Genomic DNA, 27,914 nt, shown 5'->3' on the forward strand with positions numbered 1-27,914 from the left:
TTGTGGAGCGTGGGGGATGCCGGAATAACAGCTTCGTCTCTCGTCTCCTATAGCAACAGCAGAGCGCGAGGACTGCGAGGCGGGCCGATCTGTTCCAAAAGCGCGCCAAAACCTCTGCCTTGCGAGACACGGGGTGGGCGGGGCTTTGCGTATCACGTGGCCAATCTGAGGGAGAGGAGGCGGGGCTAAAGCGGCAAGCCTGTGAGAAGGCTACGCGGGTGGAAATTGCCTGCGGGTGGTTGTGCTAAGAGATGATTTTGTGGTTCGCGTGCGCCACCGGTGCAGCAAAAGGAAAGGTGGGAGGGAGATTTTAAACCACCGAAAAAATTCTAAAAGACCTTCCGTTAAATTAGGGTGACCATATGAAAAGGAGGACAAGGCTCCTGTATCTTTAACAGTTGCATAGAAAAGGGAATTTCAGCAGGTGTCATTTGTTCATGGAGAAGCTGGTGAAATTTCCTCTTCATCACAACAGTTAAAGCTGCAAGTGCCCTGCCCTCTTTTAAATCTGGTCACGCTAGTATAGCTCCTGCACCTTTAACTATTGTGATGAAGAGGGAATTTCACCAGCTTCCCCATATATACAAATGACACCTGCTGAAATTCTCTTTTCTATGCAACTGTTAAAGATACAGGAGCCCTGTCCTCCTTTTCATATGGCCACCCTACGTTAAATTTATTTATTTATTTATTACATTTTTATACCGCCCAATAGCCGAAGTTCTCTGGGCGGTTCACAAAAATTAAAACCATAATAAAACAACCAACAGATTAAAAGCACAAATACAAAATACAGTATAAAAAGCACAACCAGGATAAAAGCACAACTCTTTTTCCATTAGTGAGGGATCTAAGAGACGGTTCAATAATTGCACTGTTTTGCTTTAGTTTATTGCTACTAATTATTTCTATAGTTGCAGCTTCCCTTGTTTTGCCCTCCCTTCTGCACCGCTGAAGCCAAAAGTCAGGAAAACCATTCATTTCTTTCTATAAAGCAAGAGTTAAGGTTCTTAAAGCCTGGCCCCTGTACATATTTATGTAAAAGTTAGGGTGCAATCCAATGCTTGTTCAGACAGGGGGGAAAAGTCCTAAAATTCCCAGCATGGCTGGATGGGGAATGTTGGGGGTTGTAGGATTTTTTTTCCTGTCTAAATATGGATAAGATTGCATCCTTAGGCACAATTAATTCAATGGGACTTAAACATAATTGAGGGTTGCAGCTGGCTGGGGGTGGGCTTTCTCATGGTACCCTTTACAAGCAGAAATTGGCAAACTTACAAGGCATGGCTGTGTTGGCTAGTTGGCAACTCTATGCCCCCAAATCTGCATGAGATTAAAACGTTGCCCACCCAGCCTGACCGAGGAGCCTTCCTAAACAAAAGGTCTTCCTGTTTGGGCTGGAATTTTGCCTGAGCAGCAGTGCCAGCTCCAGGCTTTGGAAGCCCCTTGGGCAAGATGCCCTCAGTGGGGGCCCTCCTTCAGTGATTCCATGTTCTCACTGCCATTTTCACCAGCTGATACTCCTCTTTCTCACCGTTGCTTCCTCTTGCTTGCTTGACGGGCAGAAAACTGGGCCAGAGCAAGAGGTGGTTGCAATGGTGAAGAGAAGTAAAAGGTCCAGGAGGGTTCTTTGTGGCCTCTACTGGGGTGTGGGCCATCAGCTGGTGCCTGACCATGCCTACCCTGAAGAGCAGTGATCTTCCTAGTTCCGATATGGCCTTCAGCTCCGGTACAAACTCGGCTCTTCTATGGCTTGACATTGACATGTGGCCAAACAACGGGAAGATTTAGGATTGGCAAACACATTCCTCTTTAAATTTATTTTTACTCTAATGCAATAACCCTACATCCCTCAGTTTGATTCTGTGCTCAAACAAAGCCACATGGGGGCAGACTGGTACAACACATGCAAAAGGGAATGTTGCAGTGATAAATGTGATACAGAACTGAAAGGAGGGATTTCTCCTACAACTAGAAATCTTCACCTTCCAGATAGCCCTGACAACTACTGTCCTCTCTTGGAGAGAAATCTCCATCCAAGTGTTGTTGACAGCTGATGTATTCTTGCAAACAGCATGTTATTCGGGGAAGGGACCAAATTCTGGCTTGTGGCTTTCAGCATATTGTATGGTTGCCGTAATTTTAGCATTGACCTACCTGTCTTAGAAGGATGTGGGAAGGAATAGTGACGTCAGTTGCTTGTGGTGTGCAAGTTTCAAGTGCTAAGTATCCTAAACTATTGCTTGGGTTAGATAAGAATGTTTGGTATACATTCTGCAAAGAGCAAGAAAAGGTGTAGTCCTTAACAAACAAGAATACAATACTCAACCAAAAGTTAAGGGTATATATATACAATGAAACCATAATATTTAATGTACAAAAAAGTAAAATAAAGATTAACAATATCACATTAAAAGTACAAAAGCATATTGCACAGACCAATATGTGTCTAAAACTTCAAAGAAGGAGGCCAAATGCGTTTCAACGGAAAAAGTCTTCATCAGTGACCAATATGGGCTGCTGTTTACTCCCTGCAGGTTTATAGGGGCTAACTTTACAATTCTCACATGTGTGTGAAATAAGATATAAGATGTCACTCCCCTTTAAAAGTATGTCGGGATTCAGCCTTTTACACCGCCTAGGTCATAGTCATCACCCAAAGGTACTATGTTAATTGCGCTGAAGCAAAATTAACGAAAAGAATTTCTCAGTATTTATTTACTTTTGTCAAGGGATCAGATGGGAATATCATGGCATTTATATCAGCCTTGTAAATAAGCCCACAAAAGTTACCATATTTCAGCAACAGCAAAAATTGCTAGCCTGCTAAGATATTAGTAACCTGCATTTCTATGCTGGTCTTGGGATAGCGGTGGGGTCAGGAGACGCCTTGTCCTAAATGGCCAGCAGGGAAAACTAGCTTCTTAGCAGGCAAATTAAAAACAAAAACAAAACACCCTTCTACCAAACAGATTTCTAGAGGTAGAGACAGAGCAATCTATCCTTCCTCCACCAGCCCACTGTATTTCTGTGATGGTCATGGAGGAAGACACTTGTTCCTCTGCGTTTAGCTCGGATATGACACTGGTTGATAGAGGAAGGATTGAACAAACCACCCTTGCTTCACCTGCATGGTTGCCTGTGGCTAGAATTTTTATATTCAGAATTTTCGTATTCTGAAAATTAGAAGTTGAGAACAATTTCTTTTTACCTCCTACGCCTACCTTTCCTCAGCCTTTTAACTTGCCAGAGCTCTCTGGCAAAAACTGAAGACTAAGACAGATAGGAAGCATTGAAAATTGCTGGAACTTATTGTGGGCTTGTCACATGTCTAGTGCAGCCTGGCCTAGAAACGGGAAGCGTTTCATTCTTTTAACCACAGGTTACCTCTTAACTTGTTTAAGCATGGCTGGCTTGTTAATGAGGTGTGCTATTAAACATGTTTTAGAGGTAGAAAGAGCAGAGAGAGCACATTCAGTGTGGTGGTCATTAACACTAAATAGTATGGCAGTTTGGCTGCCTTAGCAGCGACACTCAGAAGATTTGATTCCTCGCTCTCCTTTATTCCTCATATTGAGGCAGTAGCTAAATCCTGTCGTTTTTTCCTGTATAATATTGCCAGGATCTTTATCTGTCTCTTCTGCCAAGACTCTTGTTCATGCATTGGTTATTTCTCGGTTGGACTACTGCAACCTTCTTTTCACTGGCCTTCCTTCTTCTCACATCAGTTCGTTGGTTTCTGTTCACCACTCTGCTGCTAAGATCATCTTCTTGGCTCGCCGCTCTGACCATGTTACTCCACTTCTGAAATCTCTTCATTGGCTTCCAGTTCACCTCAGAATCCAATACAAACTTCTCCTGTTAACCTACAAAGCTTTTCACTGTCTAGCTCCTTCCTATCTTTCCTCTCTCATCTCACACTATTGCCCTGCTCGTGCTCTTCGCTCCTCTGATGCCATGTTTCTCACCTGCCCAAGGGTCTCTACTTCCCTTGCTCGGCTTCGTCCATTTTCTTCAGCTGCCCCTTACGCCTGGAACGCTCTTCCAGAACATTTGAAAACTACAAGTTCAATCGCAGCTTTTAAAGCTCAGCTAAAAACTTTTCTTTTTTCTAAAGCTTTTAAAACTTGATTTTGATCTGACTTTTATACTGTTAGTTTTACTGTACCCTGTGCCTGTTTGGTGCATTCTCTTCCCCTTCTTATTGTTTTATTATGATTTTATTAGACTGTAAGCCTATGTGGCAGGGTTTTGCTATTTTATTGTTTTACTCTGTACAGCACCATGTACATTGATGGTGCTATATAAATAAATAAATAAATAAATAACTAATAACTATCAGGAATGTGCAGGAAAACAAGATAATGCTAGATTTTTTAGGAGGAAGTTCATGATAGAATTTTTAGGATTAAAAGGTAAAGCTACAACCTATTAAAGAAGAGGCCGCAATGGTGTTGTACAGCACAAGCTTTGCATGTATAAGGGTTCAATGACTGGCATATCCAATGAAGGGATCTGGCTAGGAAAAGACCGTGCCCCAAACCGGCTATTAGCCAAAGGGAGACAGTATTGGCCTTGGTTAACCTACAGTTTTGACTCTACAAAATCAAAATATTTAGAGTGGTTAACCTTTTTTTTTTTTTGCGAAGAGCTCCATAGTGTTCTTCAACCGGATAAACGGGCATTAAAATTGCAAATGCAGTTCAGTGTAAACAAGTGTGAAGTGATATATTTGGGGGCGAAAAAAATATTCCCAACTTCGTGTATACACTGATAGGGTCTAAACTGGCAGTGGCTGACCAGGAAAGAGATCTTGGAGTTGTCATACGAATCTACAGCAAGGCCACGCTTTAAAACTGAACAGTTCCAGTCATCACATCTCAGCAAGGATAGTGTCGAGCTGAAAAAGGTGCATAAAAGGACAAGCGAAATGATCAAAGGCCTGAGCAAGACTCCTACAAAGAAAGTTGACAATTTTGGGGCTCTTTATTTATTTATTTATTACATTTCTATACCGCCCAATAGCCGGAGCTCTCTGGGCGGTTCACAAAAATTAATAAAGTAAATAAAGGGTGGACATAATAGAGATGTATAAAATTATGAATGGAAAAGACAGAAGATTTTCTCTCCCTGTCATGACCCAGAGACTTCCAATGAAACTGAGTTGTGGATGATTCAGGACACATAAAATGAAGTTGTGGGAGATTCAGGACTTAAAAGGCTCTCTGGCTCTCTCATTTACTCATTCATTCTTTTTTCGCAGTAGCTGCTGACACTCAGCATGAGTTCTTTAGCTTTGCCTTGTTGGCTTTAGTGATAACCTGGCTGCTGTCATCGTGTCAACTTTAAAGTGGGGTTGGGAGAGGAAAACAGAAGCCATCCAATTAACTGTAGTGAGGGAAGAGACCCAAGAGGCAAAGAACAATGTGATTGGCTAGCTCAGGCCAGGTGCTGGAAGGAAAATTGAATGCATCAGCAAGAGAAAGAGACCAACTTGGACCTGTGCACTTATTTTTAAAGATGGAAGTTGCTGCTCTCTCCTGCAGTGTACAGGAGAAGCAGTGCGATCAAAACAGCCCACTGAATGGGCCAAGTGCACATTGTTTACTTCCTCTTTCAAAAGGAAGTAATGCGGGATAAACACGCAGGTGGAGAGGCAACGGTAAGCAAACATGATTTTTCTCTGTGTGATGACACTCTTAGAGTAATTTGCTTCAGAGAGAAGAGAGGTTAGCATGGAACTTACTAACGGTTGCAAAAATTTTGGTAGCTCAAAAATGGAGAAGTGGATCCAGGCCCTGAAAGTTTGGAACATTGCTGAGATGACAAAACTAAAAGAGTATATATGTTTGAGAGCTGGAAAACAAAAGAGAAAATGTCAGACTAGTTGGATTTTATTTTGTTTATAAAGTTAAGATGCAATTGTGATAGATAAGTATGAAACTTTTTCCTCTTTTGTAAGTATTATAATATTACGTACTTTTGGTATTTTTTGGAAATCATGAATATTTATATATTGTGTGATATATTTGTTTGTTATATTTTTATTGATAGTTGCATTTAATTGAAATTATAATATGTAATGGTTTTTTTCTTTATTCTATATGCGGTTTATATAATAGTGCCCTAAATAAATTAGTAGACTTATCATGACTATAGGTTAGCATCTAGCACACTAAGTTTTCCAATGTGCTTATGCACATTGATAATGTGAGGGTCAGGGGAAGAGGTGCAAATAAAGTGAAGGAAGCTGAAAACTGGGCAAGCTGCACATGCTCCAATTTTGGAATTAATTTTAGAAATCCTTCCAGGGTGCTTCGAGAGGACTTTTATCATATAGTTGCTCTGCTTCATTCACAGAAATTTAAGTGTGTGTGTGTGTGTGTGTGTGTGTGTCTGTCCGTCCCCAGATGGTCATTGTCATGTCTAGCCCTGCTGCCCCTGTTTTGGAAGAAGGTGTTTCAGGTAATCAATCAGAATCAGACTCTGAAGTAGAGGAGTTGGCCCCAGACACAGGCCAGCCTGTACTAGTGGGGGACAGAGCTCTCACGCTTTCTCCTCCAGCTGGTCAAGATCTCCCTCCAGAGCTTATCTCGTCCAGGGCAAATCATACAGAAGCAGTGGGAAGCCAACGTTCTGAAGGAGAGGGCACCGACAGGCTAACTGATCCTAGGGTGCTGCGCAGGCTAAAACGCACAGAGAGGAAAGGAAGATGAGAAAAAGTCGGCCTGGCTTGCATCGTGTCTGAAGCTGCCTCAGAACTAACCTCTCTGAAGTTAACACCTTTTGGGAAAAGGCTTTCCGTTCTCCTTGAAATGATAATTGTCTCTCTTAGTTTGCATAGGGAGAAGTTTCCAAGAGATTAGACACTCTTCAGGTGGGAAGAGATGTTTATTGCTTAAATAAAGCTTTGTGGATTACTTAGCAGGACTCGTTATTGTCTCCTAAGAAGGTAGGAGGTTTTTTAAGAAACATGACGGTCATCTTCTACTTGTAACCTGATGTTTTCCCACCACTTCTTTCTTTTTTCTATGAAAAATCCATTCTGGAAGAAAAATGGAAAGCTGAACAATATCTTTTGATTGTTAGCTCTTGGAGCCCTCCATCCGGAAAGCACCCCTAGTTAAACTAGGAGTTTTTCTACATTAGACATTTATTGTGAACTCATCATACCCTATGCATGGTTGTTTACTGGTTCTTTAGACAATGTTGTGACCCAGTTTCACTTCTCTGTTTAACCATCACTTTTGCAGAGTTTCTTTGTCTTGTTTTTTGAGCATGGAAAATGTGGCATTTAATTGTGAAAGTGAAAGAAACCACTTTTTTCACTTGTGTGTTTGCGCTATTCCACTATACCATCGTGCCACCTAGAGGTTATATAGCAGGAAAGTAAGAAAGGAAACACTCCTTTTGTAGTGCTCCATGACAAAATAAAGTAGATATTGCAGATTAACAGCCTTGTGTAGAAAAACTCTAGAATTCAGGGGAAGTAGAACATGGGGCAGAATGGGATATTGTGGAGCTGGAAAAGGTGCAGAATAGGTCAACTGAAATAGGGGAGTTCTTCCAGCCCTTTATGGAGGGGTAGCCTTAAGAAGAGGCAACTAGAGCAGGACATGATAGAGGTGTATAAAACTATGCATGGAGAAAGTGGATAAGGAGGTGTTTTTCTTCTGCATCTCTTCATTCTCCTGATAATTTGGTCTGGTTCAGCTGGTCTCTTAAGTTCTTAATATTAAAATAATTAAATAAAGAAAATCTTGTTAACCAGCCTTGTAAATAAGCCCACAAAAGTTTAGTAACTTTTGTAAACAAACAAGAAAAAGCACTAGTCTTCCATGTGAGCTATTCTTGCTCCTCAATGGCCAGCATAGAAACTGAGGCTACTAGCCACTTAGGCTACTTAAAATAAAACAGACTTCTGCCAAGCAGTCTCATGGAGGAGACCTCCCATCTGCTAGCGCGCTGCATTCTTATGTTTGCAACTCTCCATAGTTATTCTCTCACAAGAGTGCACTGTTACACAGACACAAGCAAGCAAACCCAGTGCAAACAAAAAGATTCTGTCTCCAGAGAAAGTTCTGTGTAAACACGCCTCTCACACACCCTTTCACTGCACTACTGATAACAAAAGGCAGCGGAGAGAATTAAAAGAACAGTAAAGACAAAACTGCCTGGTGTGTGCCTCCTGCAGGAATAACTCTCAGACCTTTCTGGAATTATAGGACAGGAGTTCCAGGACACAGCGGTATGGCTTCCCAGTGAGGTTTGAGCCCCAGTACTTCTTTAGGGTGCAATCCTAGGACTTTTATTCCTGTCTAAACATGCACAGGATTGTGCCCTAAATGTGTGCCTAGCAGCTATGTTTTCAGTTTTACTCCAGAGCTGGCACAGGGGCCCTGATCCAGAAGGAGACCCTAGTGCGGGGTAGAGGTCTTTTTAAGAGCTGGACTCCCTTCACCTAGGCCTAATCTACACCAAGCAGGATATTGCACTACAAAAGCGGTATATAAAGGACAAGCCACACCACTACTTTATAGCGCTATTGAAGTGCACTGACAACTGTTGGGGGCCATTGACACGTACGATATACCGCTTTCATAGTGCAATATCCTGCTTGGTGTAGATTAGGCCCTACTCTAGAGCAAAACTGAAAAGAAGACATATTTTTAGACAGAAACAAGTCCTGCAATTCCTATAATTCCCCAGCAAGGCCATGCTGGATGATGGGAGTTGTAGGACTTTTTTTTCTATCTATGCCTGCATAGGATTGTTGGATAGGATATGCTGGGACTTGTAGGACTTCCTTCTGTCTAAACATGCAGAGGATTTCTGGCTTGGGGATGCTGGGAGTTGTAGGTCAATTTTATCTCTCTCTCTTAAACATGCTTAGGATTTCTGGCTTGGGGATGCTGGGAGTTGTAGGTCAATTTTCTCTCTCTCTTAAACATGCTTAGGATTTCTGGCTTGGGGATGCTGGGAGTTGTAGGTCAATTTTTTCTCTCTCTTAAACATGCTTAGGATTTCTGGCTTGGGGATGCTGGGAGTTGTAGGACATCCCCAGCCCCCGTTTTAAACATGCTTAGGATTTCTGGCTGGGGGATGCTGGGTCTTGGAGGGCTTTTTTCCTCGTCAAGAAGCAATCCAGCGCTGCAGCTTTTAATTGACAGCTCCCCACCCCACCTTGGCCCTATTTCTGTTTTGTTTCGGAGGAAGAAGAACAGGAAAGGCTCCGTTGAGAGGAGGGGAGAGGGGAAGGGGAGAGCGAGGCGGCGGCGGCGGCGGGATCCCTGAATTGCAGAAGCGCCTCCCTGCAACTCGGCGGCTCGCTCTGCAATCTTGCGAAAGGTCGCTGGCGGTAAACCCGCCGCGGCTCTCCCTCCCCAACCCAGGCCGGCCTGCTTGCCTGCCTCCCGACCTTGAGCTGGACCGTGCTTTGCAGTTGACATTGAACGCGCGCTTAGCCCGAGCAGCTCCTCGCCGCCGCGGTGCCAGACGCCGGAGGGGGACGGACGCTGCTGGGTGGGCTTGCCTTGGCCGGGCCGCCGCGGTGCTGCGACCACGTGTCCCTCGCAAGGCCGCCTGTCACACCACAACAAGGAAGCCAGTGCTGGAATCTCTGCTCTCCAGCAGGCGGGAGGGAAAGCGGCTCGCCCCGAGTCAGGTGAGTGGCAGCCCGCGGAGCAGGGTAAGGGCGAGGGTTGCGTTTCCTTCTTTTGCCGACTGAAATAACCCCCCCCCTTCAAAGACATCAACATGGGGGGAGGCTATCAATGGCTACTAGTCCTCATGGCTATGGGCTACCTCCAGTGGCAGAACGCCTGTGTACACCAGGTGCTGGGGAACATGGGTGGGAGGGTGCTGTTGCATTCATGCCCTGCTTGTGGCTTTCCCGTGGGTAGCTGGTTGGCCGCTGGGTGAGCAGAATGCTGGACTAGATGGACCCTTGGTCTGATCCTGCATGGCTCATCTTCTGTCTTTTATTTATTTTTATTTATTTAATTTATTGCATTTGTATACTGCCCCATAGTCGAAGCTCTCTCGTTCACATTATGCAGTGCTTTGGCGGGGGGGGGGGGGGTCAGTTTTGGGGATGACCTGTCAAAATACTCCAAACTGTCAAAAGGAGAATTAGCTCCCCCTAAATCAGGGCTTTTTTTTTTATGGGCTGCAAAAGTCTCTTCGTTGCAAGGGAGCTGTTGTGCCGGAGGGAAAGGATCTGTGGGTCAGAGAAGCAACTGTTTGGTAGATTTCCACTCAAAGGCTGGGAAGCAGGGAGAGTGACAAGTTGTTAAGCTGGAGAATAAATACATTTGCGGGCTGCAAATTGCAAAGAGCTCAAGGGCAGGGCGTGGGATAGGCATGCAGGAAACAAAAGCAAAAGAAAAGGGAAATAAGGATCGATGGGATTTTTAATTAAAGCAGGGCATAATTGTCTGGAAAGGACACAGCTTAAGATGCATGATGCCAATTACGGGGTGGGTGGGGGGTGAAGATATGTACAGAATGGTTTTCCCGGGAGGATGTTAAAAGCTTGTTGCTAAATTGCAGGTTGAAGTCCTGGTACACTGAGAAATAGATTTGCTCTCTTTAACCTTCTGGCTGTTCTGTGTCCCCTGGCCAGGTTGGTAATAATGGAAGAAGGTAGCTTGGGCCCCATGCAGCAGAGGGCTACTGAACTGGAACACATGGCCGAGGTCCTGCTTACAGGGGAGCAGTTACGGTAGGAGTCTTTGTCTTTTTACTTTGCCAAAGTGAGGTGAGGTCTGGGGCAGGGGGGATTCTTTGTACACAGCGACGGATGGGAGCAGCCACAGCTCAGTAGCACAGAGCACATGCTTTGCGTGGAGAAGGTCCCAGCTGCAATCTCTGATATCTTTGGCTAAAAGGGGATTAGGTAGCTAGCAGGTGATGGGGAAAGATCTCTGCCTGAGACAAGGATGGGGAACCTGCATGCCAGATCTGGCCTGTGAAGGTCTAGTCCAGCCCACAAGCCCCTTCTCTCCAGTTGTCTTCGGAGAGCCACTGCCTGGCAGAGCAGATAATACTGGGCTGGATAGACAGCCTGGAAGAAAGCAATTTCCTATATTCCCACAGGAAGCACTGACAGGTAGGTAGCACAAAGCTTATGACTCTTTATTCCCGCTGGCATGAAAAAGTTATTGAAGTCATTAGCTTCTCCCAACCTTGGGTCTCCAGAAATTGTTGGACTGCATTTCTCATGATCTTCAGCCAGTGATGATGGGCATTGTACTCTGACAACACCCGAGGACCCAAAGTTGGGAACAGCTGGTTTAGGGTCATCCCTCCCTATGTTCACACATTACCAGAAAGAAAGGGGGGGAAGACACCTGTACTTTCTCTGTGCTACACTGTAATTGGAGCGGTCAGATTATGAGAATGAATGTTTCCAGTACTTTAAAAAAGAAAAGAGCTAGGTAAAAGAGAGAATTTCATTTGGCGGGTTTTCAGACCCTGCATGCCAAAAACTGCACTCGCCAACCAAAATTCCCTCTTCCATATAGCTAAGAAAGTTACACGTTCTCTGTGCAGCTTTGCATCTGGTCACGTTTGCTGCAATAATCGGTTTGTAATTGCTTTGCGACAAGAAAATCCCAGTCCTCCAACCAAGGTAAACTGGTTAGAGAGAGATTGCTTATATAGGATCGTATAGTTTGTATAATATAGTTTGGTTTTCAAATAATTTGAATTCCCCCCTCCTAAGGGAATGGTTCCGGGTACCAGGGAACAATAATGAAATAGGTGGGGCATGAGCTGATGACCCCCCACCCTCCTGGGGGAGTGTACACTATAGCAAGCCAAGCTTCTTCCTGGCTTCTGCAATTTCACCTGTTATCGGACATATATTTTGCAAGCTTTTTGGAGCTGTATGGACTATGAATGAATGTTTTAAAGATTATTATTAATTTATACAGTGCATTTCAAAGGCATAGTTCTCTTTGTAACCCTTTTTAAAAGCCCTGAAAAGTAAGGCAGCGTTCTTACAAGGGGGGGGGCTGTAGCAGAGAGAGAGAGAGAGTAACAACTTGCCTTAGACTGCCGGATAGACAAAGGTTAGGCGTACCTAGTCCCAGGGATGGTGTCAAGGGTAGACATGGTTAGGCACCTGTCAAGGGCCCACACTTCAGTAGGGGCTCACTGACCAGAGCCCCCTGGAGTTACCCCTCTATACCAGTGCAGTCTGCTTGTTTGCCTGCCTCTCGCTCTGGCCCAGACCGTGGTGGTGGTGAGAAGGAGGAGTAACAGATGCCAGTGTCTGCTTGCTCACTGGTTCTCCGTTCTGCCTTTCAAGTGAGGAAGTGGTAAAAATGATGGGAAAGAGGATGAGGAGCGATAACTAAGTGGGAAGGTAGACTTTCTGAGAGCGTCTTGTTCAAGGGCCCTCCAAAACCTGGAACCAGCCTTCCCAAAGCCTAACTCTGAGTAACAGGCTTGGGCGCACCTGATTCTGTATTGCATAAAGCTATTAGTGAGAAGACAATGGTAAGTTTTTCTCCCTAGCATCACACTAGAATGCAGCTGCCAGTAGATTCAAGCCGGACAAAAGAAAGCACTTCTTCACCCAATGCTTTTAAAGGGGCTTAGACTTGTTATAAGTACGATAACTCTATTAGCAGCTAATTAGGATATCAGTGTAGAACCTCCATATTCAGCAGCAGTATGCCCCTGGCTACCCGTTGCTGAGAAGCAACAGCGGAAGAGGGCTGTTGCCTCCATGCCTCACTTGTGGGCTGTTTGGTGTCATCTGTTTGGCCAATGTATGAAACAGGATGCTGGACTAGATGGACTTTTTGGTTGGACCCACCACGGGGTGGCCATGTGACCTACATTACAATGGACAGTCCTCTATTTGAAGGGCTGTCAGATGACAGTCCTCTGTTTGAATACATCCTCTCTTTCATGGGTTGAGAACCTTCTGCGGGGCCAAATCTTGCCCTCTTAGGGTCCCAATCCAGCCTTTGGAGGTTCCTCAGATACCTGCTCCCCTGGCTTCACTCCCTTTCCCCGACCACTGATCGTTTCCTGGTTTCCTGGCTTCTGTGCAATTTTGCCCCCATTCTAAAAGGTTGAAATGCCTCTCCTAAGGCCTGGTTACTGGGAGTAAGAGCTTTACACTGCAATTCCACCCCACCCACCCCCATGCTCTTTGCTTTCAACCCCAACCTCCACTGGAATATGGACCCTGAGAGCTTCTCCAAAATTGAGTTCAGCCCTTGGGCTAAAAGAAGTTCCTGCTCTGTTTGAAGGCCTGAGTGGCCCAATTCTGGTATAAAGACAAAGTGCCATAACAACAGAGTGAGCAAGAAGGAACAGAGGTGACCTGGTCACGGCCTTTCCCATTATGACGAGATACATTGTTTTTATATATAAGTTATAGTAATTCTTTCAAAATTTGTATCCATATCTATCAATTAGCTTATGCAAATTGGTACCCTCTTTTGGAGGTATGTTAAGCGACCACCCTAATCCAACAGGGCTCTTCTTACGTTCTTACGAGTTTCTGACTGAGGTGAGATTTGAACTGAGGACTTGCTGTTTCATAGCCTTGGCGAAGCCAATACCCGGTTCTCTGTGTGAAAGAATGTGTGGGTGAAAGTACATCCGGAAGGAATACACACATAATGATAACCCCCAACAAAATTGCGGGTGTAGTAAGAGAGGTTGAAATCTAAACTTTATTGTAAACATGACCTGTCAGCCTGTCAGCACACTTGCGGAAGTGGTATCTGTTATGTTCAGAACAGGTAGAGGAGATTGAATTTTCTGTTGGCTACGAGCCACCCCTACTTAAAGAGTAAGCAAATATTTACAGACTGAAAAAGTCGCAGAAATTTTGATGGCCTGCTGTCTATTTAGCAACCGTGTTTGCTACACAGCTCTTTTCCTGAGCAAATTTTAAGTGGTAGAAAGAGTTAGCTGGTCTGACTCGTCTACAGCTTTCGTTTGGGGAATACATTTTCCCTGAGGCCAGGGCCAGCCTGAGACATTTTACTGCCTGAGGCAAAGGACAAGATGGTGCCCCCTCCATTCCATGTACAGAAGTTAATCTTACTTCAGTGCTGGCAACAGGTCAGTGTTGTCCTCTGCACCTGAGGCCATCAGGCTAGCTTACAGGGTGAAGACAGGCCATGCGGCCACACACAGCTCTATTCTCCAAGAGGGGAATGGCCGAATGGCTGCCAATGTTGCCAACTGGTATCTGCCGCCTGAGGCAGTTGCCTCTTTCTGCTTTATGGTAGAGCCAGCCTTGCCTGAGATTTGAAGACTAGTAATGCAGGAGTGAAGGTTGCCTTCCATTGTGGCTTGTTTGCTTCAGATATCAGCAGCTGTTTGCCCTGAAGGTACCATTGTGAGGCATGTCTGCTTTTTTCTTGTGGAACTTGGCTGTTTCATATGAGATATTTGCAGGGGGCTGTGGCTCATGGGTTCATGGGTGGATGATCCTGCTTTGCAAAGGCGGGTGGGGAGGGTTGGGCCAAATGCCCTTTTGATCTTTTCAGTTTCTGCAACTTATGACCTCTCTTAATCCCTATCAGTAAACAAAGAAACGCATGGTTTTCCCAGACCCACCTAGGGCTATTTCATATGTTATCTGATGGCAAATGCATGTTTTCCATTCCTTCTTGGCTGATCAGTCCTCTTTGGATCATATACACGTTGGAAACACATTTGTCTTGGATGCACATTACATTTTTGGTATACCATAAGGCGCTTTCCCCCAACGTGGTCCCCTCCAGATACTTTGGACTACATCAACCCCCACCAGCATGGCCATAAGGCACCTAGGCTTTCAAAATGGGGACTCTGGCAATCAGACCAGACTGCTAGCCTTCTCTTCACCTGCTCTTAAGTGCCCCCAGTGCAGGTGGCCAAAGGATGGTAGTGTAGCTTCTAGTTCAGCAGTGTCAAACTCCTCTAGGCTCAGTATTTACAGGTTTTCTCAGAAGTGTTCAGAGAAGACTTTCTGACTGTTCTCTCCCAGTTGGTGCAGATGTGCTGATAGTGCTGCTGCACACATACAATTTCTTTGGAAATTGTACTTTGCAGCATCACTCATAGCTGAGAGTTGCTAGGAAGTGTAACAAGCATTCCCAGAAGACCAGACAAACATGGAAACAAGACAGGGTTTTGGTTTTGGAAAGAAGATAGCAACCACGTAACATGTTTGCAAGTAACAACAGAGAAAAAGACAAGTTATTCACCAAATAAAAGACTCCTCAACTGTGTGACCCGGCTGTGTTCTTCACAGAGCTTCGTTGGGAGTAAGATATTAACATTAAAAGAATTCCTGTGCATGCGCCTACAAAGCAATGAGCTTTGTGGTTCAACAAGTTTCAATGGGAATGGGGAAACTATAGGAGGCTAATATTAGAGAATGTTTGTTTGCATATGTTCCTTCAAAGCAGCCATAGAGTATGTGTGTGTAGAACCTTGCTTCACATTCCGAGCCAGAGAAGAATTGAAGAGCTGAAATGGTGCTTGACTCAGAAGACATTCGAGTGTTGTGTGCTTGAGGCATTTGTATTACAAACTGGGTAATTATACATTTTGGTAACATGTATAAGGCTGCATCTGAGGGTTTCATCCAGTCTCCAGTTCTGCCTTGGTTCTTCAGTAGGACCAATTCGTTGCTTGAGTGAAAGAGGAATTCTCACTGGCAATACCCTCTGATCTGCTTAGACCTGCTATGCACGTCTTAAGTAACTTAATTTGTTTATTTTATTATTTATTTTATTTGTGCCTTGCCTTTCTATGAAGAAAAATCACACTCAAGGCATGTGAAGTGGCTGTCAGATTGAACTAGGCATGATATTAAATGAGTCTCTAAATACTGTGATTTTCTTTTTAATTAAAAGCAGCTATTGTGGGCGCTGGATAATTCTGATTAGGTGCACGGCTTGGGAGAGGGTGTTAACCACTTTCTGCTGCACTGTTTTTTCTGGTGAAAATACCTCCACACGTTGCACTATCTACTATTTTCTGCTATTACCAGCTTCAGGAACAAATAGCAGTATCAGTAGTGGATTTTCAGTGAGACAGTGGTGAGTATGTGTGTGGGGAAAGGGGTGGGAGGCTGAAAGAAAGGCCTCACCCTCCACCCATGGATGGGTAAGAAACTTGTTGGGTTCACATTTCAATGGAAAAACACCCAATTCGCAGCTGTCAAGATTAAACACGGAATGGACCATATCTTGCTGTTGAAATCTGTACATTTCTTGCTCCTTGTATAAAGATATTATGAATCATTTTATGGGAGATTTCCTGAGAGCAAGACCGGGATGGCCCACTGCTAATATTATCTGTGATCTGTTAGCAGAATACAGTAAAGCGATTACAATCAAGGTTGCAACATTTGCTGCAGCAACTCAAAAAGTCCGTCAAAATTTCCGAAAGAAATCAGGTGTAGATTGCAGAGGGGACCATCTGCTATGATTTCCTGTTATTATTGCTACTGGGGTCTGTATCATTTTTTCAACAGTATAAATCTCAGCATTTTCTCTCAGTTTGGTTCTTTTAATGAATTCTCTCCCTATGAGTTTGTAAGAATTTTGGCTGTCATAGAGACATCTTGTTTTATTGTGGTTGTAACAGCCTTTGTGTCATAGACAAATAAAATGTAAAAAATATAAATGTATATTTCTGAGGCTTGCAACTATTTGTGTGTGTGTGTGTGTGTGTGTGTGTGTGAAATGTGTAATCCCGCCAAATTCATGCATTTGAAATGTGCCCACAAAGAATTGTATATTTTAAACATGTACACAAAAACACATTTGTCTGTGGAAAAAAATCATATTAAGAACGTGTATCTTTCAGGAACATACTGAAATAATGTCTACTTTTTGAAAAACGTACACAGAAATACGCGTGAATTTCCGTGACGAAAACGAAAAGGCTCACAATCTGTTGTGGACCCAAGTCTAAATGAGCTTGATTGTGGGAAAAATGAGACCATGATGAGATTAGGCCTACCCACATACTACCATCTCAATTCAGACTGTATCCCTTCACTCCTAGGGCTTCAGTTATTTTTTTAAGAAGAAGGAAAATCCCAATTAAAGGATGCAAAATCGCATTTAGCATCACATTTAATTTAACTTTCAGTCCGGTTGTTTAAGAACTGGTTTGAGGGGAGGTTTTTTGCCATTCTTTCTGTGTGTGCTTTAGGGCGCAATCCTATGCATGTTTAGACAGAAAAAAAGCCCTACAACCCCCATCATTCTTCAGCGAGCAATGAACTTTTTCTCTCTCTGTCTAAACATGCGTAGGATTGCACCTTTTGTAGCTTTGCTTCTGAGTTGTCCTCTTTCAAATGATTACTGTTCTGTAGAGTTGCTCGCCATTGGTAAAACCCATTGTTTCCTGCAGTATCTGTAATCGGGTGTAATTTTGTGTTATTTTTGTTTTAAGCTCAGTGTATTATTGCACGGGCTGTTTGATAGTAGGTCAGCAAATGTGTTTAAAAACGGAGGAGGATAATAGATAGATAGACACACCACATTCCTTGTATACCATGCATGCTTAGTATGGGCAGCTGCTTATATTAGACAAAACCTGTTAATCATGCTGAGTTCTGCTGTGGCTGCACATGGCCTAGACTATAAGATTTTTTTTTTTTTAAAAAAAAACAAATCAAGCAATTGGCATCCAGGTTCTAATCTACCATCTCTTGGGTGGTAGAACCATGTCAGGCCCAGTATATCAGTACTTTGCATCCTAGGGCAACTGCTTGGGCTCTAAGTACCCTGGGAGGAGCTCTTTGTCTGGGGAGGTGTTTCCCCCACCCCCCTGTAATACCATCCCTGACTACTGTGTAAATCAGAACTTAATGATCCACTGTTTTTCCCATTTCCAGGATAGTCTGATACATAACACATGGAAAACACATCAAAATTCATTTAGAAATGTGTATTTTGAAAAGAAATACATTTTAAAATAGGTATTTAAATAAATATTTTAATGGTAATTTTCGTGCAGTTTTTTTTATATATATATATATAAAACACCACAGACTTCAAACAGACTTCTACAGAAATGGGATGGGACAAACTCACAGGTGAACACATGTGAAAGTAACACGGAGAAGATCTAGACCGATTCACCCACCTAAATACGCTTTGGCATGTGGTAGAGTATATGCTGAAACTTCAAAAAAGTTTTTTAAAACAGCTGCTTGAGATGATGTACTGAGACAGGTGAACTGATGTATAACTGGGTGAAAGTTAATTTGAACAAGTGTTGCATATTTCAAATGCATACCGTAAGAATGGTATGGCATACAATGCATCATGACTGGGAAGAGCAGAAGAAGCACATGACTCCTTGGGCGTGTAAAAATTAGCTCCCTAGCTCAGAACAAGGGTTCATCGAGCCCACCGATAGGGAATGTGTGGTCTGTAGTTGGGGAGAACCTGTAGGGTGACCATATGTAGGGTGACCAACTGTCAGGATTTCCCCGGATTTGTCCTGGTTTTTGTTCTTTCCATGGTGTCAGGGGAGATTTTCTATAATTTTCAATAATGTCCTGGAATGACACACCTTCCCCTTTAAGGCTGCCATTAGCATGGCAGGAGGGAATGACATGCTTTCTTGAGGCACATCATTCCCCCACCCCGAGCTCCAATTGAGGTCTTAAAGGGGAAAGTGGGTCATTCATGGACATTATAGAAAAGGCCCCAATTGGAGTGGATGGTGGTGGTGCAGAATGAAATCCTTTCCCCTCCTCCACTCCAATCGGGTTCTTTAAGGTGGTGGGGGAATAACGTACTTTCTGCAGGACTCAGAAAGCTGCTTCCCCCCACACACACTAGGTGTCCTCTTTTTTGGTTTCCCAAATATGGTCACCCTACCATATGAAAAGGAGGACAGGGCTCCTGTATCTTTAACAGTTGTATTGAAAAGAGAAGTTCAGCAGATGTCATTTGCATATATAGAGAACCTGGAGAAATTCCCTCTTCATCACAACAGTTAAAGCTGCAGGAGCTATACTAGAGTGACCAGATTTAAAAGAGGGCAGGGCACCTGCAGCTTTAACCGATGAAGAGGAAATTTCACCAGGTTATCCATGTGTACAAAGGACACCTGCTGAACTTCCCTTTTCTATGCAACTGTTAAAGATACAGGAGCCCTGTCCTTTTCATATGGTCACCCTATTCCAGGAACCCGAACGCAGAAAAGCATGGGGAGAGGGGGGAAAGGAATGGGGAAGCCAAAATGCATGAAGAAATGGAAAGGAGGAGGAAAGCCCTCTGTAAGAAGCCACTTCAGACCTCCGCCAGGAAGGGATAAGCGTTGAGGGGAAGCCAATATGGACAGAGTGAGAAAAGCACTCTTAGAGTTCCATCGGGTGAGCATTTTATTGCACGCTCGTTACTGGACACTCATGGATTTTCACAGGTCCCTCTCACAACGAAGTCTGCCTCCTGCCTCTTCTGGCCTTCTTCGCGCGACAAAAAAACACCCCAGTAAGTCCGACTTATTTTTTAAGATGGAAGTTGCCGCTATCTCCTGCTGTGTGCAGGAGAAGCAGCGAGATCAAAACAGCCCACTGAATGGGCCACGTGCACGTTGTTTACTTCCTCTTTCAAAAGAGAGACAAAGGCACGGGCCTTTGTGGGATGAGTGTCTTTGAGTGATGAGTTTATTTATTTATTTATTTTATTGCATTTCTATACTGCCCAATAGCCAAAGCTGATCTGTTCCTTCCTGGCAGTCTGCAGGGTGGTGAGGGGGAGCGAGAGAGAAAGGGGTTGGTAGAAAAAGAGAGAAAGAGAAGAGGTTGGCAGAATCAGTGTGGTGTAGTGGTTCGAGTGTTGGATTGGGACTCAGGAGGTCAAGGTTCAAGTCCCCACTCAGCCATGAAGCTCACTAGGGCCATAGCTAGACCTAAGGTTTATCCCTGGATCATCCAGGGGTCAAACCTGTTCATCTAGGTGACACACAGGGGATCCAGTGCTCAGGCAGGGGTGAACCCTGGATGATGCCAGGATAAACCTTAGGTCTAGCTGTGGCCTAGGTGACTTTGGGCCAGCTTAATTTACCTCACAAGGTTGTTGTGAGGATAAAATGTATGCTGCCTTGAGATCCTTGGAGGAAAAAGGCTGGGATATAAATGTAATAAATAAATAACCTCCCCCAATTTTGGCTCTTGCTCTGCCCACTGCCAGCATACGACTCTTGACAAAAAAAACGTATTCAAGGTTCCCCCACCCCAGTCTAATCAAGGATCCTGTTTCAAATAGCAGCCAGAAAGCCAGACATTTCTAAGAGTTCACAAGTTGGTCATGGAAGTCATGGCTGTCTTCTTCTTTCTCTCCATCATTTTGTAGTTAGCACAGGTCTGCCTTTGCAAATCGAGGTTTGGAAATCTGGCCAAGGTGATGGCTGACGTTAGCAAATACTGAGACCAAGGATGTTTCCGGAAGAGCCATTTTTGTGCAATTCCCTTGCCTCATTAATGAAATTTTACCAGGACGGTGGGGTCCAGGTGATGCCATCTTCCACTTGCAAACCACCTATGTTTTCCCATCAGTTCGTCCATCTTGTTTCTTACCGCAGATAATCCATTAAGGAGGAAAAGACAGTATAGCTGCACAAGGCCTTTTGTTTGGTAGCACTAAGAGCTGTCTGTCCAGGTGCCAGCAATTTGTGGCCTTCCAGATGTTTTGGCCTACAACCCCCATTAATCCTAGCCAGCAATAACCAATGGTGAGGGATGAGTTGGAGCTAAAACATCTGAGGGGCTACAAGCTGACCACCCCTGGTCTAGAAGCACCCCAAGTCAACATTAAAAAAATTTCTGACTACATGATTCTCACCAGCAACAAATTATTCCTGAGTGCCAACACAACATGTGTAAATTGTGTTCCTTTTTTAAACGAACCACACACTTACATTATATTCAGCACTAGTATCATTGGACTTGCTCTGAGCTTGTTCTGCAGAACCAACAGATAGGTTGGCCGCTGATGCATCACCAAAAGAACGGACGAAAGAGGACACCAATTTGTATATACTAATTTATATGTGTAGGTGCAAATTTAGAAATAATTACTGTGATTTAATGCATCACTCACCAGGGGACCTGTGTGCCAGTTTATTGTCCAGGTGCTAACAGTTGATAGGCGACTTCCAGGCCCCCTACCTGCTCTCTCGTGTTACGGTTCTTCATCTTTAACCTGGACTTTGACAGCACAGCCCTTCAAATAGAGAACTGTCCTCTGTTGGCCCTTCCAATAAAGGACTGACCCCTGTTTAGTAGGACACATGGCTACCCCATCTAATGTGGCAATTAAAGCTACAGCCCTAAACACACTTTTGGAGTAAGCTCATTAAACATGGTGGGGCTTCCAAGTAAACTTGTGCCGAATTGCAGTGTAAGACTCTAACCTTGTTTTGTTTTTGTGAGGGTTGGAAAAGAGGAAGATGGGAAGAAGAGAACATGAGGAAGTGTTAAACTTTCAAAGGCCAACCACTCAAAAGTATTAATCATTAATGTAGATTTTTATATCGCAGTCAATAAGTCTTCAGGATCCTGGAGCAGTCCCATAAATTTCAACAAGGCATCACTAACATCCTGGAAATTACAGGGGACACTGTAGTGTCCCCTGTGTTATAGGCGATCAGTAAAAAGAGCATTCCACCATGTTACCCTGTAAATTGGGGGGTGGGTCATTCTAGCGTTCATAAAATGGAAAATGTTTCACCAATCTTTCTGAAAATACGACCTGCCAGAAAGAAATGCTGGTTTTACATACCCTGGCAATTTCAAGAAGTTTGGTGAAATATTGAAGGGGTGGTGGCAGTTGAAAGGACGAAAGTAAAAAAATCCTCTCTGACTCAAAAGTGAAACTGAAAACTGGGGTTGGCGACTTTTTTTTTGCGCAGGGAAAGCTCCGAATTGGGACCCTTACCCTCCAATCCATTGGTGGGATCGTGTTCCCCAGTCCATCTCGTTGATGGAATGGCCTTTCTTTTTTTAAAATTCCCTTCCATTGAATTTTAATAATAAAAAAATTGCCCCATTAAAGTCAATGGAGGCCTCATAACACATCGCATGCGCAGTAGCGGCGCTCTCCCCCCCTCCCTCCTGTCTTGAGGGCTATCCGGAGTAGGAGCCAGCCCGGGGGCTCGCTGCCCAGTCCAGGATACACAAAATGTGGCTGCTGCCGCTGCCCCTCCTTCCCTGTCAGCGCGACCCGGCAATTGCCCCAAGATGGCAGCGCAGGCCTTGCAGCAGCAGCAGCCTAGCAACACCTGAGAAGCCCCGGCCGGCTGGGGAGTGGAAGGGGGAGCCGGGCGGAAGCGGAGCAGCAGGACCGGAGGCAGAGCCAGAGCAGCAGCAACCCAACAACGACCAGACGGAGCAGCAGCAGCAGCAGCAGCAGCAACCCAACGACAACAACACAAACGGCTGCCCCGCCTCCTCACGGCTGCTCTCCCGGGGAAACAGGCTCCCATGCAGGGCCTCGGCACGAGGGAGCACAAGGGAGAGAGATCAGCGCGCCACGAGGTCTCCAGGGTGCTTACTTTAAAGAAAGTTCTCCTCGGGTGAGTGCCTGGATCCAGCTCACCTCCTGGCCCTTCTCGTGTTTGGAAGAAGAAAGTCCTACAACTCCCAGCATCTCCAAGCCTTAGACTGGTCTAGCAGCTCCCTGGGAGTTGCAGGGCTTTTTCCCCTTGCCGAGCAAACCTGCTGCTGCTGCTTGTTGTTGTTGTTGCTGCCGCCTCCTGCAATCCTGGGGCTGCAATCCTGGGCATGCCTCTCTGGAAAAAAGCCTCATACAGACCTGCACAGGATTGCCCTGTTAAAAGTATGGGGAGGGGGGGGGGAGACTGCTTAGGCTTCCTGCTGATTTTAAAACTGGATTCTAGGTCTACTGCAAATTAGATCCTGGCTTCTCATGTTTTGGACTACAATTCCCATAAGCCCTCACCAACACAGCCAATGAGTTGTAGTCCAAAATATATATTGAGGGTAAAATCCAAGGTAAATCCTACTTAGAGTAGACCCATTGAAATGAATGGAACTTAACTTGGTCAAAACTTACATAAGTCTTATTCATGTCAATGGGTCTGCACTACATAGGACTCATGTGGGATTCTACCCTCTGTTGCCTACCACACTTAGAATCATAGAATAGTAGAATTGGAAGGGGCCTAAAAGGCCATTGAGTCCAACCCCCTGCTCAATGCAGGAATCCACTCTACAGCATACTTGACAGATGCTTGTCCAGCTGCCTCTTGAAGGCCTTTAGTGTGGGAGAGCACTTAACCTCCCTAGGTAACTGATTCCATTGTCGCACTGCTCTAACAGTCAAGAAATTTTTCCTGATGTCCAGTTGGAATCTGTTTTCCTTTAACTTGAGCCCGTTATTCCGTGTCCTGCACTCTGGGAGGATCGAGAAGAGATCCTGGCCCTCCTCTGTGTGACAACCTTTTAAGTATTTGAAGAGTGCTATCATCTCTCCCCTCAATCTTCTCTTTTCCACGCTAAATATGCCCAGTTCTTTCAGTTTCTCTTCATAGGGCTTTGTTTCTAGACCCATGATCATCCTGGTTGCCTCCTCTGTCTGCGTCCTTCTTGAAGTGTGGTGCCCAGAACTGGACGCAATACTCCAGATGAGGCCTAACTAGGGCCGAATAGAGAGGAACCAGCACCTCACTTGATTTGGAAACTATACTTTTATTAATGCAGCTCAAAATAACATTTGCCTTTTTTGCAGCCATATCGTATTGTTGGCTCATATTCAGCTTGTGATCTACAACAATTCCAAGATTCTTCTCATTTTTAGTATTGCTGAGCCAAGTATCCCCCCCCCATCTTGCAACAGTTCATTTGGTTTCTTTTTCCTCGGTGTAGAACTTGGCATTTATTCCTATTAAATTTCATGCTGTTGTTTCCAGCCCAGCGCTGCAGCCTATCAAGTTCACTTTCAACTTTGATTCTGTGTTCCAGGGTATTAGCTATCCCACCCAATTTTGGCTTAGCCTACCTCACAGGGTTGTTGGAGGGGGGGCTAGGAAGGGGAGATGTTATTTCTGCCCTGAGCTCCTGGGAAGGAACAGAAGTACCATAGATGCCTTACGCCAGGTCAGATGATTTCATCACCTATTCCGCTATTATATGTTTTCTACTCTAACTGCCAGCAAAAAAGTTACCTTCTTTCCAGCAGGCTATCTGAAAGCACACCCAAGTCATATGTAATATGCACATTTGATTTTTAAAAGATTTAGAAAGTAATGCTTCCAAAAACTGCATTAGCCTTTTATGCTGCAACATTACACTATTGGCTCACATTGAGAAATTGATAAAAAATGGTCACCTTCTTTCCAGCAGACCCAAGTCATATGTAATATGCACATCTGATATTTAAAAGATTTAGAAAGTAATGCTTCCAAAAACTGCATTAGCTTTTTGTGTGGCTTTTATTCCTGTGTGTCGTTTATTACATACTAACCCTGTTCAAAAGGCATGCTAAACCACAGTGGTTAAGCATTTTGAGCTAAACATTATGGCTTAGAGTGTCATGTGAACCATGACAATTGATGGAATGAGACCCTTACTCATTAATCCAGTGGTGGTGTCTTCTTCGGCCTTCATTGTAGTTGGTGGAATGACTTTTCTTTTTTTAAAAAAATCCCTTCGGTTGATTTTTAATTATTATTGTTTTGCCCTAGAGCCTCAATGTTATTATGTAAACCATTGGTTTTTTGTTTATTGAATATAATATATAGGGTGGCCATCTTGATTTGTAAGCATGCTCAGTAGTGCCTCCTCCCCCCCACCTGCCTCAGCTATATTGGAACATTGAGAGAAAATGGCTGCCTCCTCTAGCAAATATTGTCAGTGTCTTCTCAGAAGTACGTCCCATTGAATGTAATGGTCTTATTCCCTGGAAAGTGTGTAGGGGATTGTAGCTTTTTCCACACTCAGTACACAGAAATGGTTTTTCACCTCGGTGAATTTATTTATTTATTTATTTATTTATTACATTTTTATACCGCCCAATAGCCGAAGCTCTCTTTGATGTAAAGTAAGGGTGAACATAATTTTAAAGCTTTCCCACACTCTACACATTTTTATAGTTTCTCCCCTGTGTGGGTTCTTTGATGTCTACTCAAGGTCCCACTAGAGCTGAAACTTTCCCCACAGCCCATACATTTATATGGCTTCTTTCCTGTGTGGTCATCCGTTACACAAAACCATGAAATTCCATAAACAAAAAACCTACGGTTTACAAAACAACGTTATAGGCTGTACAGTTTTCAACCAAACTCCAAAAAGCAGGGAAATTGAGAGTTAAGGCTCACAGGCCTATAACGCCACATCCTCCCTAAGGAGGCAGAAAGTGCCAGTGAAATTCTCATTCTCCCAAAGCAGATATAAACCATGAGGACAGGATGGAGAATAGGATATGCAGAGGTGACTGTGGGGTTGTGGAAAACTGATGACGAACAACTTAGGGCCACCTACTTTTTGTTTGTTTATTTATTTATTACATTTCTATACCGCCCAATAGCCGGAGCTCTCTGGGCAGTTTAGAGCAGCCCTTCCCCAACCTGGTGCCCTCCAAAGATGTTGGACTACAACTCCCATCATTGCAAGTCAGTATGTCCCATGGACAGGAATGCTGCGACTTGTACTCTCAAACATGTGGAGAGGTGACTATGGGATTCTGGAAAACTGATCGGGGAATGTTGTTCTAGAGCAGCCTTTCTCAACCTGGGGCGCTCCAGATGTGTTGGACTACAACTCCCAGAATGCCCCAGCCAGCTGGCTGGGGCATTCTGGGAGATGCAGTCCAACACATCTGGAGTGCCCCAGGTTGAGAACCACTGTTCTAGAGCAAGGGCAGGCAAAATGTAGCTCTCTAGATGTTTTAGCATTCAATTCATAAAAGTCTCTGTCAGCATGGACAGTGATCAAGAATGCTGTGACCGCAGAAGAATGCTGTGACCGCAGAGGATTTTTCTTAGTGTTCAGCAGTGTGAGATCAAAGGCAGAGCTACCACCTAATAGATTCATGTGTAAGGAAGGATTATTTTAAAAACTATTGATGAAAATGATTTTCGTCCTCACCATAACATGGGAGTTGCAGCGCAGCACATCTGGACAGCACCAGGCTGGAGAAGGATGGTTTATACTTGGGTCCTATACATGTCTTCTCAGAAGCCAGTGCCACTGAGTTTACTAGGGCTTCCCCCCAAGTGGTATAGGATTGCAAACTAATCTCATCTGAAAGGAGTTCAAGACACCCAAACTAATCCTTTTCTGTTCCTCTGTCACTCTGATGAGATGATGTATTGTGGAGGGATTGTGGGGAGTGAACAGTATATTTTGTATGAACACATTTTAAGAAAAAAATTGGTTCTTTGAAGGGCAGGGTATTTACGAAAAGCTGAAAGTGCCAGCTCTTGCTCTGGTTCTACATCTCCAACAAATAGTGCCCCTTCTGTTATCAGTCGTGCTGCTCTATGCGAGATGTGTGTGAGAAAAAAATATTGCGCAGCCCCTGTATTTGGTAAGGATATAGAACAGCATTCCCTCTCCTTCTGTCCCAGCTTTCCTGACCATGGGACATACTGACTTGCAATGATGGGAGTTGTAGTCTAACACCTTTGGAGGGCACCAGGTTGGGGAAGGGCTGCACTAAAAAAAAATAGAAGTAGGTGGCCCTAAGTTGTTCGTCATCAGTTTTCCACAACCCCACAGTCACCTCTGCATATCCTATTCTCCATCCTGTCCTCATGGTTTATATCTGCTTTGGGAGAATGAGAATTTCACTGGCACTTTCTGCCTCCTTAGGGAGGATGTGGCGTTATAGGCCTGTGAGCCTTAACTCTCAATTTCCCTGCTTTTTGGAGTTTGGTTGAAAACTGTACAGCCTATAACGTTGTTTTGTAAACCGTAGGTTTTTTGTTTATGGAATATAGACATTTGCTTGGGCAAAAAACAGCTCACTGCTTGGCAGAATGAAGCACTCTTGCTGGGAAATGTTCCCCACAAAACCATAGACCCCTTCAATAGACTGGGCCCTTGGTCTCTATTGAATATAGTTGTAGCAGTAGTTGTGGTAATACATAAAAATATCATATTTGAAATGTTTGAAGTATTTCACATTATCTCACAGTCCTTTCTACGTTTTGTTAAGGTAGTCCATTCTCATTATGAAGTGCCCAATTTGAATTGCTGGTTTTGACCTCTAAAGCCCTGCATAGCTTGGGACCTCGATATCTAAAAGGAATGCCTCTCTTCCCATATGTACCCACCCCAATCGTGAGATCATTAATAGAGGGAGGCTCTTCTCCAAGCACCTCCTTCATCTGAAATGCGGAGGAAGCTACAAAGGGAGGGCCTTCTCATCAGTGGCCCCCTGTTTTTAGAACACTTCCTCTTGCATGAGACCTGCGTAAATGCCTTTTTGTCAGCATGCTTTTAACATCTTTGCAACATCATTTACAGGTTGTTAATATTATTTGTCTCTGCTTTTGTGGTGGGTGATGTGTTTGTATTTTTCCTTGTGAGGCTGTTACATATCTTTGCGAGTAGATGATTTGACTGTGGTTGGTATTCTCTGTGCTGATTATGGATTTTTGTGGTTTTGGATTTTTCTGTTTGTTGATATTATTGTATTTCAGGTTCTTAATTAATTTTGAACTTATTCATTGTGTTGCGAGGCGACTAACAACTAATGTCTCTTAAGCAATAGGCTCGGGCCTCTCTGGAAGCCTTTCAAGGAGAGGGAAGTTCCTTCGCTATTAGCATATTGGTTGACCTAGATTTTGGATGTGCTCTTTAGCTTTGGATACCTTGATGGAGATAAATATTCAAGAGCAAATGTGCCGTGCTGTTTTCACAGTGGCCTCCATCTGTAGGGAAAGATGGCAGAAGA

At 44.1% G+C, this 27,914-nt stretch overlaps 1 protein-coding gene across 1 annotated transcript in view; it reads left to right on the top strand.

The window, feature by feature from the left end:
- The first annotated feature begins 9,592 nt into the window (after positions 1 to 9,592).
- Positions 9,593 to 27,914, top strand: part of DEPTOR (DEP domain containing MTOR interacting protein) — an 85,564-nt gene continuing 67,242 nt past the window's right edge. Inside the window, exons 1-2 of the mRNA XM_063131093.1 lie at positions 9,593 to 9,664; positions 10,625 to 10,723. Of these exons, the coding sequence (XP_062987163.1) occupies positions 10,635 to 10,723 (89 nt within the window). The 5' untranslated portion in view covers positions 9,593 to 9,664; positions 10,625 to 10,634. The remainder of the gene's footprint in view (positions 9,665 to 10,624; positions 10,724 to 27,914) is intronic.

Source organism: Elgaria multicarinata, chromosome 7, assembly GCF_023053635.1.
Source record: "Elgaria multicarinata webbii isolate HBS135686 ecotype San Diego chromosome 7, rElgMul1.1.pri, whole genome shotgun sequence".
In the NCBI taxonomy this organism is placed as follows: domain Eukaryota; kingdom Metazoa; phylum Chordata; class Lepidosauria; order Squamata; family Anguidae; genus Elgaria; species Elgaria multicarinata.